The 18,372-nt window shown below is 43.7% G+C and overlaps 1 protein-coding gene across 1 annotated transcript in view; it reads right to left on the reverse strand.

Moving 5' to 3' along the window:
• E2F8 (E2F transcription factor 8) overlaps window positions 1-14,607 on the reverse strand; it is a 45,738-nt gene extending 31,131 nt beyond the window's left edge. Inside the window, exons 1-4 of the mRNA XM_077453607.1 lie at window positions 14,303-14,607; window positions 8,036-8,109; window positions 7,726-7,947; window positions 1,369-1,525 (exon numbers count right to left, since the gene is read on the reverse strand). Coding sequence (XP_077309733.1) covers window positions 1,369-1,525; window positions 7,726-7,947; window positions 8,036-8,053 — 397 coding nt within the window. The 5' untranslated portion in view covers window positions 8,054-8,109; window positions 14,303-14,607. The remainder of the gene's footprint in view (window positions 1-1,368; window positions 1,526-7,725; window positions 7,948-8,035; window positions 8,110-14,302) is intronic.
• Window positions 14,608-18,372: the final 3,765 nt, after the last annotated feature.

An 18,372-nucleotide genomic window follows, 5' to 3' on the forward strand; every position in this document is an offset into this window, starting at 1 on the left:
AAAGAACAATGGGGTGGCCCCTAAAAGTCGCATGTCTAGGTATCCTGGAGTGGCGAGTAGAGTGGTAACCTCAGCCTGGACTCCAACCAGGCCACACTCCCAACACGTTTCACTCCGTCCTCGGAGCTTAGTCATGGATAAGCACCGGGAGCTTAAAGCGGTTTGGTACCTAAAAATGAAACTTCATCTTATTAAAATCACCAGATTGAATACTTACCTAAATGAACCCTGAAAAAAAAAAAAAATTATTCTTTACTTACCTTTTATTTCAGATGTTTCTGCTGACTTCCGGGTTGTCCTCCCGTGGGAGTAGGCGTGGTTATCGTCCTCGCAATGGTCCCTGGGAAATTTCTAAGCTATTTCCCAAGAATCCATGGGGGACAATGAAATTGCGAAATCTCGCGAGATTTCGTTAGGACGCCGGTCACGTGACGAGGGCGTGTCCGAATTTGCCATTTTTAAAGTGGGCAGGCAGCTGTATCTGCCATTACCACTATTGCACACTGAGCATGTGCGAGGTGGAGCGGAGCATGCTGGGAGCCGAGCGTCATCGATACACAGGAAGTAAATGCCTGTGGGCTTCAGACGCCCACACTTAAAATGGAAAACGCCAGAGCACTTTTTTAAAAGTCATCCCGAGGAAAAGAATCGTCGCGCCGGGGGGGGGGGGAAAGAAGAAGAAGAAGAAAGAAGAAGAAAGAAGAAGAAGAAAGAAGAAGAAGAAAGAAGAAAGAAGAAGAAAGAAAGAAGAAGAAAGAAGAAGAAAGAAGAAGAAGAAAGAAAGAAGAAGAAAGAAGAAGAAAGAAGAAAGAAGAAGAAAGAAGAAATCCCGCTTTAAATAAAAAAAAAAAAAAAAAACACCATTGTAATTCATGCATCCGGCGTCCTGCAAAGCGCTGGATGCATGGATGGGAGTGGGCAGCTCCCATGCGCCCTTAAATGGACGGGCCGACCCCTGCCTTGATCAGAACACTGGATGTATCCAAATTAAGTTTATACAAATTATTTAAAGTCAATATGAAACAACAGCGCCATCTAGCAATACACTATTAGAACACCACCCTGCCTGTATCATGTCTGCGTGAAGAGTGTGGAATGTCACACCAGGAATGTGTGATCAGGGAGCAAACAAGCATCAGTGTTTCCTCTCCACGACGCCTTCATTCACCCCCCCCCCCCCCCATTATAGATCTATCATCTACTGTACACCATGTATATGTAAAATATTCATCCACAACGGAGCAGCACGAACCTCCGCCATCTTACAATGCAATGGTCTTTTTGGTTAATGCACACAGAATCAAAAACAAACACCCTCCCAAAAAAAAACAACACAAATTAAATGTATAACGTGTCAGGAATACTTACTCAGCTCTCCTGCAACTTCATCTAAACATATGCTGTTATTGACGGCCGGATTGGGGTAATCGGGGTACCGTGCAAGAAATTTTTGGCATAGCAAACCCAAGCTTTTTTCTTTGCGGCTCGGTAGTGTTTTTTCAAGTTCGTCTCCAGAAAACTGCTCCTGGGAAAGGATTGGATTGGTTAGATGTACGTGTAAAATCTCCACAACACAAAGATGCTTAAAGCCTAACTCTGGCAAACTTGCAAGGTTTAAAGTGGTAGTAAAGGCCTTTTTATTTTATTTTTTTTAACCAAGTACTGATACCTTTTTTACAATACAAATAATGAATATAATTAATGTATGTTCCCCAAAAAATGAATATGTCTAAAATATACAAATTTATATAGAAAATATACAAGTAGTCCAAGTATAACCAAATATAAATCAATAAGGCCGTGAATATGCCTCAGTGCTTCAAATTCAGTGAAAAAAAAAAAAAAAAAAAAAAAAAAGAAGGATTCTATTGCACACCACCACAAGTAAATCCTTCACCAATATCTCTGCCCATTCACCAGATATCCTTTAATACAGAGCATTCCATCCACTCAATCAGGGATGTTTTAGTTGGTTTGGTTTGCTCAAAAGCCCCTTGCTCTTTAAAAAAGGATATGTAAAGTTTTTTTGTTTTGTTTTTAAACAAAACATGTAATACTTACCTCCTCTGTGCAGTTGATTTTGCACAGTGTTCACGCTCCTCCTCTTCTAGGGTCCCTCAGGAGCGCTTCTGGCTCTGCCTTTTCTCGAGTGCCCCTGTCGGTGAAGCGCTCTCCCTCGGGGCACCCATGCCCTGCTGCTGCATCCATTGACACAGACAGCAGGACTCGGCTCCGCCCCCTTGGATTTGATTAACAGCAGCAGGAGCCAATGGCTGCTCTGCCATCTATCCAATCAGGACACGAAAGAACGACTAGAGGGGGTGTGCTCGTCCCCGTTACAGGAACGATCGCGCTCGGGTAAGTAAAAGAGGGTGTCTGGAACTCACATGCCAATCGCGTCGACATGTTTCGCATACCAATGCATCATAAGGGAAGCATTGGATGGTGGCAAACCCTCATAATGAGCACAGAGTTCAGGGGTGTGTACTGTAGGGTTGTCACGATACCGATACTACTATAGGCATCAGTGCCAATACTGAGCATTTGCCTGTGTACTTGTACTCGGGCAAATTCTCAGATGCTTGATCCGATACCTGTACAGTCAGGAGGATGATTGGAGCGGTGGTGGGAGGAGCTACAAGCATGATCCCCCTGTATAGGATTTCAATAAAGCAGCTGACAGCCATTTCTTCTCTCATTCCCATGGTTTTCAGCTGCTTTATTGAAAACTATACAGGGAGATCTGTGATTGCAACTCTTCCCCAGCACTGTGCTGATCACCCCTGACTGTCCCCCCATATCCTCCTCCAGTCCCCCTCCGTGCTCCCCGCCCCCTCCCTCCTTGATCTGTCAGGATGGAGAGCGGAGGAAGGAGCCGGTAAATATGTAATTTACCGGCTCCTTCCTTTTCCAAATGCACAGTCAGTGATCACTGACTCTGTTAATTCATAGCTTTTACTGAGCATCGTAAACTGTTTATGATACTTCAGTTTATGAATGGATAGGAGCCTCTGTCTCCTGTCCCATTGATCTTCAAGTGCAGCTGAGGCAGGCAGAGAAAGGGACTGGGGAATCTCTGTCCTCAGTCCCTACTTTAACCCCTTCCAAAGAAGTAAAAAAAAAAAAAAAAATTATATATATATATATATATATATATATATATATATATACATATATACACACACACACACACACACACACACACACACACACACACACACACACACACACACACACACACACACACACACACACACACACACAGTAAATAGGATGTAAAAGCAACAAACGAAACAGATGATCATTTTTCTCTGTTGGCTAATCAAAAAAATAAAAACCCTTATGCCGCGTACACACGACCTGACTTTCCGGCAGACTAGTCCCGACGGACTTTTGGCGGCATTCTGACGGACTTTCCGAACGAACGGACTTGGCCACATACGAATGGACTAAGTCCGTTCATTTTGAATGTGATGACGTAAACGAGACTAAACCAGGAAGTTCAATAGCCAGTATCCAATAGTTTCCCTTGCGTCGTATTAGGTCCGTCGGACCAGCAAACAGACGAACAGTTTTCCCAATTTTAGTCCGTTGGAAAGATTTGAAACATGTTCTATTTCTAGGTCCGTCAGATTTTTTTTTTTTTTTTTAAATGATCTAGCCCACACACGATCGGATTGTCCGACGGACTAATCCCTTCGGACCTAGTCTGCCGGAAAGTCCGCTCGTGTGTACGCGGCATTAGTCAACTGTCTGCATGGGGCTTGGAAAACAAATGGCTCCTGCACTTGTGAATGAGCCTTTACAACCAGATAATAAAAAAAAAAAAAAAAAAAAAAAAAGGGAAGAAGAAGGGTATAGAGAGGGACAGCTGGAGAAGCAGGATCGTCAGTAAACCTAGAATGAGCCGTTCCATTTAACAAGAACATCAGAGCTGCCAAATGACTTGACACGAGCAGCTGAAAGGGACAACAAAGCCAAAGAATCTCTCAGCGGGACGCCTTTCAGATGTCGGTAAAGTGTGACTTATCAAGATTGATTCCTGGAATGGTGCAAAGCAGCGAGTTACCTCTACAGGTGCGGGATTTGCCATTTAGAATTCTGAGTTTATTCGTGACTCTAGACAATAGACCTCTAAACGCTCCATTTACATCTGAACTGACCACATCATATAAATGCAGCACAATTCCAGAAAAACGACTGTAAAAATACACAAATAGTATTAATGAGGTTCCCAACCCTGGAATAGTTCCAGAAAAGTTAAAAAATAAATAAATAAAAAAGTCTCCTCATCAGCATGCATAGGCTGGTCAGGTCTGACCCAAGAAATAGGTTTCTTGTGTAACCTATCGGGAGCTTTTCTACCTGTGCCAATCACTGTCTCAGGTAATGATATGATGGGGGGTGGACTTCCACTGATCGATCATTAAGCAGCAGGGTGGAGACTCCCCCTTCATGACTAGGCCATTTTGCGATACGCACGCCGTTACTTTAACTGATTGACTATTGCGCATTTGTGTATCACTGTACCCACATCCAAAATATTGTTAAAAATATGCGCTGTCTCTGTACTAATGACACTGGCTGTGAAGGGCTTAACATCAGGGGTAATCAAAGGGTTAACAGTGTGCTTAGCCAGTGTTTTGGTGTGGGGGGGTGCTTTGCAGGAACACAGGATCCATGCCTTCCCTTCGGACAGAAAGGCAATCTGCTTTGTTTACATAGGCAGACCGCCATTCTGCTTCTGTACCGAAGGATCAGAGGGTGACGGAGGGCATGGAGTCCTTGGGACCCGCTTATCGGCTCCCACTGTGTCAAATCACAGCGAGACGCTGGCAAGAGTGCACTCACGCCCCCTACCTGGAAGTGCAGGATCACGTGTGTACACACACACACACACACACACACGATCCTGCGCGCCGAGGTTATTCTCAAAAATGTCCTGTTCACCTTGGGGCATGCGTCCTGTCATGCACAATGCTTCTGCTTCCACTGTCATTAGAGATCAGAGGGCATAGGCTCTCTGTGCCTTGTGATCGCTGTGATGACCATTCACAGCAATTGTTAAAAAAAAAAATTAACAGTAGTACTGTTTACATTTCTGAGCCCGCCCCATCCTCTCAACAGAGGAAGAGGAGGGAAAAAAACAAAAAAAAAACAAAAAAAAAATTTAAAAAATAAAAATCGATTAAATAAATCCTCCAGGCTGCAAATTATGGTGGGGAATATAAAGTGCCACTGACCACTTAAACTTGTCACTGGGGGTTAAAATGTTGATTAGGTTGTGTTTTTTTTCTGCTTGCCATTATGGACAGAAACATGATGGATGTTTATTGTGAATTTTTGCATTTTGGATTATGGTTTTTCCTATTTATTTTGGTATTGTGAACCCATATTCTTTTATTTTTTAGTTCATTATCAAGGCTCAAACATCTTTAAAGACGTAGAAGCTCCTGGTGAAGTGAGAAGCCCTGCAAAATGCTGTAGGCATTTCACTTTACTGTCATTAACCTTGTGTTACACCCATTCTACTAGGTTTCAAACTATCTCTGAATTTGGCCATTGGCAACTTTATACTTTTTTTTTTTTGTAATAAAAACTGTTAAATTTTAATTGTATAATAATTTCCCTTTTATACATTCAGTCCTGATAGCAAAGAAAGTCCGATCTACCTGCTTTATTTTTGTTCCCAATAGTTTTTTCACCATTAGACAAACCAATCCATATCATCAGAGAACAAACAGGAGCAATCTATTTCCAAACCTAGGGGGTTGGTCTTTGAGTATTATCGAGTCATAAAAAAAAAACAAAAAAACCCACAACACCACCACTAATAAATAATAAGAGGTGCACCGAAACATATCACCAAAAACCGTGCTTTCAGCCGAAAAGAGAAGGTGCCGACAATGGCACCAAAAAGGGGATGGGGTCCGCCCCGGGTGCCGCACATTGCAGGGGTTTTATCTTGGTGGCTCAGTCAGAGTGCTCCCCTCCCTCCTCCTCCTGCAGAGCGGCGATCTCCCTGTGTCACGGAGCATAAATTGTCCAGGCGGCTGCAGTAACAATATCCCGCCTCCTGTGATAGACGGCACACTGATCCAATGCCGGGACATTGAATCAGTGCGACGTATCACAGGAGGCGGCACATTGTTACTGCAGCCACCCCTCCCAGGAAAATCAAATCCAGCTCCGTGACAACGGGAGATCCCCGGTCTGTTCCGGGCACCGGTGAGGCTACATTTTATGGATAGGTGAGGCTGCATTGATCTCCCGTATCATGTCTGCAGTCTCTGACTATCTCCTGTATCATGTCTGCTAGAGGTGCACTGAATAGAAATTTTGCGTAGAGCCTGCAGACGCGATGCAAGAGATGGTCAGAGCCTGCAGACGCGATGCAAGAGATGGTCAGAGCCTGCAGACGCGATGCAAGAGATGGTCAGAGCCTGCAGACGCGATGCAAGAGATGGTCAGAGCCTGCAGACGCGATGCAAGAGATGGTCAGAGCCTGCAGACGCGATGCAAGAGATGGTCAGAGCCTGCAGACGCGATGCAAGAGATGGTCAGAGCCTGCAGACGCGATGAAAGAGATGGTCAGAGCCTGCAGACGCGATGAAAGAGATGGTCAGAGCCTGCAGACGCGATGAAAGAGATGGTCAGAGCCTGCAGACGCGATGAAAGAGATGGTCAGAGCCTGCAGACGCGATGCAAGAGATGGTCAGAGCCTGCAGACGCGATGCAAGAGATGGTCAGAGCCTGCAGACGCGATGCAAGAGATGGTCAGAGCCTGCAGACGCGATGCAAGAGATGGTCAGAGCCTGCAGACGCGATACAAGAGATGGTCAGAGACTGCATTTTTCTTGCACAAAAAAAAAAAAAAAAAAAAGAAGAAGTGCCAATAATGACCAACAATCAATTCATATTAAGTTAAATGTTGCATATAATACAATTATATATAATAATAAAAACAAATAAAATAATTTTAAAACTCATTTTCGGTTTAGTGCATTCCGCATTTTCGGCACCTAATAAGGCCTCATGCACACTGGACGTTTTTACAGCAGTTGTTTTTGGCTTCAGACATTTTTTTTCTACAGTCAATAAACTCCCCATCATGTGTCCATGCACACATAGGCTGTTATCAGCAGTTTTTAGCTGGGGTGTTTTTTGGCTTAAAAAACAAAACAAAAAATAAATACAAAAAAAAAAATTGTGGGTTCTCAGAGGAGGTTTTCAGCTGTAAAAACACTCTAACGTCAAAAAAACGCCAATAAGCATTTAAAAACGTGGCTCACGCTAAAAAAAAAAAAATAAATAAAAAAAAAACCCAACGCGGAAAAACGCTACTGGGAAAATTTTGAAAAACTCACTGCAAAGCTACTGGCGTTTTAATAACGTTATTTTAACGTCCAGTGTGCATGAGGCCTTATATTACGTGGTTGCTGTGAACCTGGTGCCCAACACCCCTAGAACAGTGTCAGAAATGAATAATTGTGTGTACACAGCTCTAAGAGCGAGGACTGGAGGCATAAGTAACAGATGTAGTATAATATCTTTTTCCTTTTTGCAGCAATAGGTTAGGGTGCTTGAAAGCAGACATGCCTCAGACGGACGTACCATTGCATTAGAATGGTTTAGCTCACACAACAAGCTTTCCAACTTGTATAGATAATTGTGCAATGTCGTGACAGGTTCTCTTTAAACCCGTACAGTTGGCGTTCACTGTACCTCCAGCATCTCCCGCTCTCGGTTCCGGATTTCAGGACTGGCTGCACTGATCAGCATCTTCAGGTTCGCGGTTGGGGTCCACGGGTCGTTGTTATTAGTCTCTGGCGGTTTGGTCGGCGTCTTTAGGGTGGTAGCCGCACACTGCAGCTCTGATAACACCAACGTCGGCTGCTTTGATGGGGTGCGCAAGACTCTCTTGTTTAAGTGCAAAATTGAATTTTCCTGGAAGGAGGAAAATGGTGGGTTATTTGTCAGCGTTCTGTGTGTATCACCCCGGGGTGAGGAGATCAGGAACATTATTTGTACTCACTTTCTGAGCTTCCTCCATATTGGATGTGTTTGTTGGTTTCCTCACAGCGATGCGTATATCTTCACATAGGGGTCCTGGGAGGAAATAAAAAAATATATACTATAAAAACATACATAGAGAAGGTCTGCCCTACAGGGGGCATAGTGAAAAAGTATATAAACCTTGTATACTGCCTGAATAGACTCAATTAGAAAAAAAAAAAAGGGACTAAAAGCTGCCCATATATGCCTCAAATTTTCACTGAATAGAAAGGAAGAAGAAAGGAAGAAGAAAGGAAGAAGAAAGGAAGAAGAAAGGAAGAAGAAAGGAAGAAGAAAGGAAGAAGAAAGGAAGAAGAAAGGAAGAAGAAAGGAAGAAGAAAGGAAGAAGAAAGGAAGAAGAAAGGAAGAAGAAAGGAAGAAGAAAGGAAGAAGAAAGGAAGAAGAAAGGAAGAAGATAAAATTGTAGGCTTAACAGTCACTGTAGGCAAGAAGAAGCAGTCACTTTTTGGGTATTCTGACAGCTGTGGCTCTTTGATAGTCATAGTCAACCATGGTTCCGGAACCCTTGGGATTCCTCCTGAGATTGCTCCTTGAGTAGAGAGCAGTGGTAGACCGAACTCCTGTTGACCCTTTCTGGCCCACCTGCACAAAAGGGCTTGCCTCGACTCCTCGAGGGGCTGCCCCAACGCCCCCTCACACATGGGGCTGCCCTGACTCAACCCTGCAAGGGGCCACCCTGACCCTCGCTGGCCCAACCTTGCAAGGGACCACCCGGAACCCAACACAGAAACCTCATATACTGTTATGCCCCGTACACACGAGCGGACTTTTCAACATCCAAAGTCCGAAGGACCGAGTCCGTCAGACTATCCGATCGTGTGTGGGCTGCAACGGACTTTTGATTCGCCAAAGTCTGACGGACTTTAGAAATGAAGCATGCTTCAAATTTTCCCGAAGGAACTCCGCCGGACCCAGTCCCCTTCGAAAACTCCGCTCGTGTGTATGCTACTCCGACGGACTAAAACCGACGCTAGGGCAGCTATTGGCTACTGGCTATGAACTTCCTTATTCGAGTCGGGTCGTACGTCATCACGTTTGAATCCGTCGGAGTTTAGTGTGATCGTGTGTGGCCAAGTCCGTTCGGCCGAAAAGTCTGTCAGAACTCCGGCGGAACTCCTTTGGAAGTCTGTCGGACATAAGTCCTCTCGTGTGTACGGGGCATTAGAATTCTGTTCCTTTGAAGAAAAAAAAAAAAGTTTTTTTTCCCCATCCTGCTCCCTTCAATTTCTTTGTCCCTGAAGTCGAAAACGACCATCAAATTTGACCCCACCAACGATTAGAAAATTAAACGTTCTTTAAAATGAAAAATTTGGAACAAAAAAAATAAATAAAAAAACTTTTACAAGCGTATGGCCAGCTTAAGCCTCTTCATTTCCTTTAGTAAACCAACCCCCCACCATCCTGGAAGCTGGTCAAGCGAAGAAAAGTCAGGAGGAACGGTCTCTGTTGCAACTTCCTTCTACCCTTTGAAGTTCCGTGTACACTACAGCTTATGTCTGCTATGCGGGTTGTGACAGATCACCTGACATCGTGCAGACTGGAACCCTTCTGCCCCGGCGCTTACCAGGGTTTAGGGCTGGGAGTTCCCTCTTAGGAATGCAGGAAGGGTGAGGAAATAACGAGATCAGCAAAATGCAAGTTGCAGGGACATCTCTTCCTTGCTGAACAAACCAGCAAACCAACGTTCCTCCTTCTACAGTGAGGGATGGTCCATAGCATGCTGGTCAGTGAAGGAGCAAAAGCCCATTAGGGAAGAAGTTAATGGCATCTGGTGGTTCCACCACTGGCCAGGCCTTGACAGTGTAACATGGACCTAATGCTGGTCAAACATGGCTGGAATTTCAGCTGATTTCTACCGAATGTGCTGAAATTTGAGTCGTAGTTGGCACCACCCAGCTCAACAAAAGTGAACTGGGGGGAAAAAAAAGGGAGTCACTGTTTGGGTATTCAGGCTGCTACGGGTGCATTGGTTTTCTGAAAACAATAGCCGGCAGGGTATTTAGCAATGATGGACGAGCGATCATATACAACATGTGTGGCTAGCCTAAACCCAACCATGGATGGAAATTTGGCCGATTCAGCTGGGACTTACCAATTTTTGATCCATTTGTGGCCTTGCCTTGGGACCCCCAGGTCACCAGAACTGGTGGTGTCCCCAATGGAATATTTCCCCTCCATTACTTTCTGGGGACAACCCAAAATTTGGGATTTTCTTTTACTTTCAGTGATATATAGAGTGGGTGAGTCAGGGTGGGGGAGGGCTAGTTCAGGACATATTGAGAGGGCGAGTCTCCTTGTTGGGGGGGGGCGGCACAGATGGTGATAAAAACCAGACAGGGGTTCTAATCCCGCTCCACTCTATCCAAACAGAAAAAAATATAGTTGTCTTTAGTTAAACGTCACATTCTTAAAATTGTAGGGGAGGGGGTTGGAAGTTCTGTTGGGTTTCATTGCCACTTGCCACCCCCCCCAGACTACGATTACTATAACTGAAAAAAAAATTACTTTCTATCATATTTGGGTGGTCATTAGAACAGGAAGTGAAGAGAAATCTTCCAAAGGGGAAGCCTGTTCGGGTGGAAACTGTCTAAGGCCTCTTTTCCATGGGAGGCCAGGGGGCAGTAAAATCAAAAGGCCACACCTCAGTACAGTGCAACCTAGGGTGTGCGGAGTTCTGCATGTTGCATGTGGGGCAGCCTACCCGTTTCAATGGGCTGCCCTATCCGGGAGAAGAGAAAGCATCAACCCTTTTGGGTTGGCATGCATGAAAACAGACATGTTTGCTGATGCATGGGGTGCCATTAAGAAGAGCGTGTGTTGGGAGAGCGTGTTCCTGACATGCATAGATTTGACGAGGGGATTTCCTATCTCTCCTATCGGAGCTCTCCGCGTACTTCCTGTTGTGTCTCTAGGACACAAAACCTGAGAGTTTATTATTATTTTTTTTAACGATTCCCTACTCTAAAACTGGCCATACACTGGTAGAAACTCATTAGAAGTTTTTCATTTTAGACATTTTTTGACTGCAGTGATGAGAACATTTGAACATTGTATATGGACTTCATTTGGGAAAGCCCATTCGCCACAATGATTGAGCAGTCTATATTTTAAGGGCTTTTTCAGGCCGTTGCATGTACTGAGAACGTTTGTACAAACACGTACAAATTTTCTAGTGTATTGCCAGCTTTATCATAAAATAAAAATGTTTTGGCTTTGGGCTACAATCCATCCATGGAATGTACACAGTAAATGTCAGGATATGGATAAAATAAATATAATATATATATATATATATATATATATATTATATACATACACACACACATACATACACACACACACATATACATATATACACACACACAACCCCTGTTTGTGTATTCATCTATTACTGTGTACTCACATTCTATGGGACCTGGGTGAATAGTGGGACCTTCATAAACACTGAGGATAATGGGAGTAGACCGACCTCTGTGTACAATGGGTGGAGACTAAACACTGAGTGCAAATATAAGTATACAATGTTTTAATTCACACCGTTCCCTCTGGATTCCTATAGACGTGTACATTGCATATTCCAGTAGATGACCTGTATGCACTCCTAGATTGAATTAAAAAAGAGAAGAAAAAATAAAAAATAAAAAAGAGAAAGAGAAAAAAAATAAAAAAAAATAATAATAAAAAAAAAATAATAATAATAATAATAATAATAATAATAAAAAAAAAAAAGACAGAAAGAGAAAAAAAATATAAAATAAATTAAAAAAAAAAAAAAAAAAAAAGAAGAGGGAAGAAGATATATCTCTATGAGAAAGAAGGGGGAAAATAAAAATAAAAAGGGAGGGAGGGAAAGAGATCCATCTCTATCAGAGTCTCAGTGTTTATGTGTTGGGCCTGAACATATAGGGGCTAGTCATCACCAAAGTAACTTTATCTCTAATATAGAAAGCTGTGAAGGTGAAGGGGAGCAACAAAAGAGAAGAAAAAAAAAAAAAAAAAAGGAAGAAAGGCTCAGATAATCACATAGGGGGTCGCCGTAACGACTGCGTCCAATGATTAGAAGGAATTGCCTCATTTTATACAGACTGACGCAATATTAAAATTTGTCATAGTGTTGGATTTTGTTGGACCGTGTATGGCAAGATTGTGAGACTTTTGTTGGTCTTGTGACATTTAAATCAATTACAATCACTTTCAGCCAAAAGCATCTCATGAATGATCAAGCACACCCAGCCCGCCTTCTACCAACAGCCAATCATTTCTTAGATTGAACAGGAAGTATGGTTGGTAGATTGTTATTTATTGTGTCCAGCAGTAGAGGTTATAGAGTACAATGTACATACCGGGGGGGGGGGGGGGGGGGGGGGGGGGGGGGGGGGGGGCGGAGTCCGGTGCGATCTATATGAACAGAGCACAGACTTTCCCTCCAACACTTCTGATGGGTTGTCTATGGAGCTGGTAAAAGGTTTATAATGTATCTGTGTATGTAAGATCCAATCATATATATTGGTGACATCAAATCTATGGAGCCAATCAAGTAAATGCAGTGTATCAGCGTTTCCTAGGGAAGGCGGACCAGTACATACAATGTATCAGAGCTATCGATGGAAGGCGGAGCTAATTTTAGTACATACAATGTATCACAGCTGTCTGCGGGGGAGGGGCTATTCAAAATACATACAATGTATCTATGACAGTATCAGTTACGCATTGTATTGTTTATACCAGAGCTCTATACAATCAGAACAGATATTGGAATTTTACATGTACAATGTATGAGAATGTACAGTATACAATGTATGTATTACTAATGCAATGACATCATCTATTGGTAATAGATCTAACACATCTATGAAGCCAATGATTATTATGCAATCAGAATATCTGGGAGGGGCTAGCCAAGTACATACAATGTATTAATCAGAGGATCGAGGTTATACATTGATAGCATTGAACGTATACATTGTATTTCTGAGAGCGCGAAGTCTATATAATGTATCAGAATATCTACTGGTACGTGTATACTATGTAATCAATATGTATATACACAATGTATCGAACGGTATGTACATACAATGTATTGCTCTATCGGTATGTATATATACACAATGTATCGATCTATCGGTATGTGTATACAATGTATCGATCGGTATGTGTGTGTGTATACAATGTATCGATCGGTATGTGTGTGTATACAATGTATCGATCTATTGGTATGTGTGTGTATACAATGTATCGATCTATTGGTATGTGTGTGTATACAATGTATCGATCTATTGGTATGTGTGTATACAATGTATCGATCTATCGGTGTGTGTATACAATGTATCGATCTATCGGTGTGTGTATACAATGTATCGATCTATCGGTGTGTGTATACAATGTATCGATCTATCGGTGTGTGTATACAATGTATCGATCTATCGGTGTGTGTATACAATGTATCGATCTATCGGTGTGTGTATACAATGTATCGATCTGTCGGTGTGTGTATACAATGTATCGATCTATCGGTATGTGTGTATACAATGTATCGATCTATCGGTATGTGTGTATACAATGTATCGATCTATCGGTATGTGTGTATACAATGTATCGATCTATCGGTATGTGTGTATACAATGTATCGATCTATCGGTATGTGTGTATACAATGTATCGATCTATCGGTATGTGTATACAATGTATCGATCTATCGGTATGTGTATACAATGTATCGATCTATCGGTATGTGTATACAATGTATCGATCTATCGGTATGTGTGTATACAATGTATCGATCTATCGGTATGTGTGTATACAATGTATCGATCTATCGGTATGTGTGTATACAATGTATCGATCTATCGGTATGTGTGTATACAATGTATCGATCTATCGGTATGTGTGTATACAATGTATCGATCTATCGGTATGTGTGTATACAATGTATCGATCTATCGGTATGTGTGTATACAATGTATCGATCTATCGGTATGTGTGTATACAATGTATCGATCTATCGGTATGTGTATACAATGTATCGATCTATCGGTATGTGTATACAATGTATCGATCTATCGGTATGTGTGTATACAATGTATCGATCTATCGGTATGTGTGTATACAATGTATCGATCTATCGGTATGTGTGTATACAATGTATCGATCTATCGGTATGTGTATACAATGTATCGGTCTGTCGGTATGTGTATATTATGGTGTAATTATCAGAATGGATCCTTCACCTCTCCCGGGTGTCTCCTACCCGGATCGGGTCATTCCTCCTCTCCAGCCGGCGGGTGACGGTGTGATCCGGGTTTCAGGGTCACCTGATTCGCCCGGTGGGGTGACGTGGACGGTCAGAAAAGCCGGGGGGGGGGGGGGGGGGGGGCGGCTCGGTGTTCGGCGGGATCGGGCGCACGGAGTGACCCGGTTGGGATGAGTGCTCGGGGACGGTGACCCGGTGGAGTGTTCAGGATTGGCGGGTGACCCGGTTCGGGTGTCACGATCACTCAGTTTCAGGTTTCGGGCGCCAAACTGCTGAGAGTATTTTTTTCAATTTCCCACTTATCTGCAAAAAACGCAGAGAGCCAATCGGGGAAGGGTTGCTCATCCAAGCCGGCCAACCAGAAGAGAAGGCCAGCCTGAGGGGGCGGGGCGCGGGAATGCAGTGACCTATGTGTGTACTTTGCACTGGAGGGAGCTTTACACCGAGCTGAGAGTCTGATCGGCTATTGGTTGTGGGACTACAAGTCTCGGCAATCGTGTGTGTGTGTGTGTGTGTGTGTATGTATGTATGTATGTTCATTTACAAGCACTAAATGTTATCTACATATACCATCCATACATTATAGTATATACATGGGGGGGGCTACAAGTCCCAGCATTTCATGGACCTACATATACCATCCATATATTATAGTATATTATATTATATTATATTGTAAAGCGCTGCGTAAACTGTTGGCGCTATATAAATCCTGTATAATAATAATATTCATTACTGGGGGTGACGGGGACTACAACTCCCAGCACTCCATATACCATCCATATGTGAATGTACAATGTATATGTAAAGCGCTGCGTAAATTGACGGCGCTATATAAGTAACTGAAATAAAATAAATAAAATAAATATTCACCACTGGGGGAACTACAACTCCCAGCACTCCATATACCTACATATACCATCCATGTATTATATAATATTCATTACTGGGGGGGGGGGACTACAACTCCCAGCCCTCCATATACCATCCAGTATATTAATCACTGGGGGGGGACTACAAGTCCCAGCACTCCTTGGACCTACATATACCATCCATATATTATAGTATATTCATCACTGAGGGGACTACAACTCCCAGCACTCCATAAATTATAGTATATTCACCACTGTGGGGGGGGGGGGGGGCTACAACTCCCAGCACTCCATATACCATCCATATATTATAGTATATTCACCACTGGGGGGGACTACAACTCCCAGCAATCCATATACCTATATATACCATCCATATATTATAGTATATTGATCACTGGGGGGGGGGGACTACACTACAACTCCCAGCACTCCATGTTTGCAGTGTATGGGACTGTGTAGCCGCAGACCGGTTGGGGTGTCCACGCTGACCCGTGTCCACAGCCAAAAACGCATATGATGGGTATGTGAGCATCAGAACTCTGGAGCACGGAGTGATGGAAGAAGGTGGCCTGGTCTCATGAATGACTTTCACATCATGTGGGTGGCCGGGGGCATCACTTACCTGGGGAAGAGATGGCACCAGGAAGAAGTATGGGAAGAAGACAAGCCGGAGGAGGGGCAGTGTGATGCTTTGGGGAATGTTCTGCTGGGAAGCCTTGGCTGCTGCCATTCATGTGAATGTTGACTTGACACGTACCACCTACCTAGACATTGTCGGTGACCAAGTACACCCCTTAATTTTAAAAGTATTCCCTGATGGCAGTGGCCTCTTTCAGCAGGATAATGCGCCCTGCCACACTGCAAAAATGGTTCACGAATGGTTTGAGGAACACAGCAATGCGTTGGAGGTGTTGACTCGGCATCCAGACTTTCCAGATCTCAATCCAATTGAGCATCTGTGATATGCCAGGAAAAAACAAGTCCGATCCATGGAGGTCCCACCTCACAACTTACAGGACTTAAAGGATCTGCTACTGATGACTTGGTAGCCAGATACCACAACGTACCTCCAGAGGTCTAGTGGAGTCCATGCCTTGTCAGGTCAGGGCTGTTTTGGCATCAAAAGGAGGACCTACAGTGGAACCTTGGATTACGAGCATAATCCCTTCCAGGAGAATGCTTGTAATCCAAAGCACTCGCATATCAAAGCGAGTTTCCCTATAGAAGTCAATGGAAACAAAGATAATTTGTTCTGCAATGACTTCTATTACATGCAATACTACATGTGGCCAGAGGTGGGGGGTGCCATAGAGCCTCAGAAATACTCAGGGACAGCTCGGAAAGCCTCGGAAACACTCGGGAACGGAGTACTTCCGAGTGTTTTTCCAAGTATTTCTGAGTCATTCTGAGTATTTTCGAACGTCTGCGAACCTTTTCGAGTGTCTATGGTGCCCCCGCACCTCTGGCCATATACTGCATGCCCCATTAGCTTGAATTCTGCTAGTTTTGCGAGACAACACTCGCAAACCAAGTCAGAATAAAAAAAAAAAGTTGCTCGTCTTTCATTAACCGCTTTACTCGTAAACCAAGGTTCAACTGTACTTGTATAGATTATATTTATCATAGGAGGGACTACAAGTCTCAGCACTAAATGTACCTACATATATTATAGTGTATTAATCACTACCTACAGGTACCTACCTATACCATGTGTAGCGGCGGTCTCCTGAAGAGCACGTGCTATGCGTTTTTCAAAGTTAAACTTTACCCAAACTGCAGTTAGGTTTGGGTCTATTTGCCTAAATTTGACTTCTGTATCAGTCTGACCGGACTGTGAAATGTTCAGCCTGGCCACAGGGGGGCAACTGTCTTGGATGGCAGGTGTGGAACTATGGTCTAGTCAGGTGCTTAAATTACTCTCTCTCTGAGCCAAGTCAGTGGGAGTGGCCCTCTCGCTGTGCCCTCTGGGAGAGGGTATTTAAGATGCGGACGTCACGTGGTTCGGGGTTCCGGTCCAGTATGATGTGCTGATTACATGGTCCTGGTCCTCCTGACCAGCCCCCAGGAAGGCTATGGCCTGGGGTGCGGATCCACCCGACTTTAATGCCTTGGGGCTGGCTAGCCCAAGGCAGGGAAACTAGAGGATTCTGAGGTGGTTGGGTGCCGTCTCCGGTTCAGGAGAGACCCAGTGTACTTTGAGCATTCCAGGGGAGGACATTTTAGAAGAACACCACGTATGGGTTGGGTTTCTTAACAAGAGCCTGGAAGGGCTGAAGTAACCGAGAGAATCCGGTCTTGTGGATATCGCCAAGCTGGCTGAGAGATCCAGATATCCTACAAGTGTTCTATGGCTTAGTTTCCTACGTGTTCTACAACGTCTGTGACAAAGACTTTGTTCCTGAGGAAGCACCTTGTTGGCTGCGAGGCCTTGTGAGAGAGGGACTGTCCAACCTGAGGGATCATCCAGCTGCGAGTGGCTATTCTCTGGATGCCGTCAAAGCAAGCAAGTTCTTAAACGTTTTTTGGACTTTGACATTGAGAGAACCTGAACTTTCCTTTCCCAACCCTCTGATCCCAAGTTGAAAGACTGTTCAATGGTTTGAGTTTTTGCAAATAAAATCCATTCAGGTGGATCTGTTGTCAGTCTCAAGTTACTGGGCCACCTACCACGGGACATCCCCTAGACGTGCCACAAGGAGAACGGAAAGTAACGGTAAGCCCAAAAATAACCAGCAGCTCCTTCGGGGGTTAGTGCCACACATGCATATATTATATATTGTATTCATCACTGGGGTGGACTATAAGTGCCAGCACTCAATGTACCTACATATACCATCCATATATTTTAGTATATTCATCACTAGGGGGCTACATATTTCAGCATGGCCTGCTAATCATAGAATATGCATCACTGGGGGACTACAAGCCCCAGCATGGTCTGCCAATCATAGAATATTATTTGGAGACTACAAGCCCCAGCATGGCCTGCCAATTATATTGTGTTTTATCAATGGGGGACTGCAAGCCCCAGCATGGCCTCTCAGTTATAGTGTGTTTATCTCATAGACTGGCAGCAGTCTCTGTCTGACCTCCCATGTCACCCCAATGTCAATTACTGTGTCATTTACTAAATATGGGTTTGTGTCCATATAAGGTAGCTGACATCACCAGA

This window comes from Lithobates pipiens, unplaced genomic scaffold (genome assembly GCF_037356315.1).
Source record: "Lithobates pipiens isolate NorthernLeopardFrog02 unplaced genomic scaffold, aLitPip1_a1.2 Scaffold_24, whole genome shotgun sequence".
Taxonomy (NCBI): domain Eukaryota; kingdom Metazoa; phylum Chordata; class Amphibia; order Anura; family Ranidae; genus Lithobates; species Lithobates pipiens.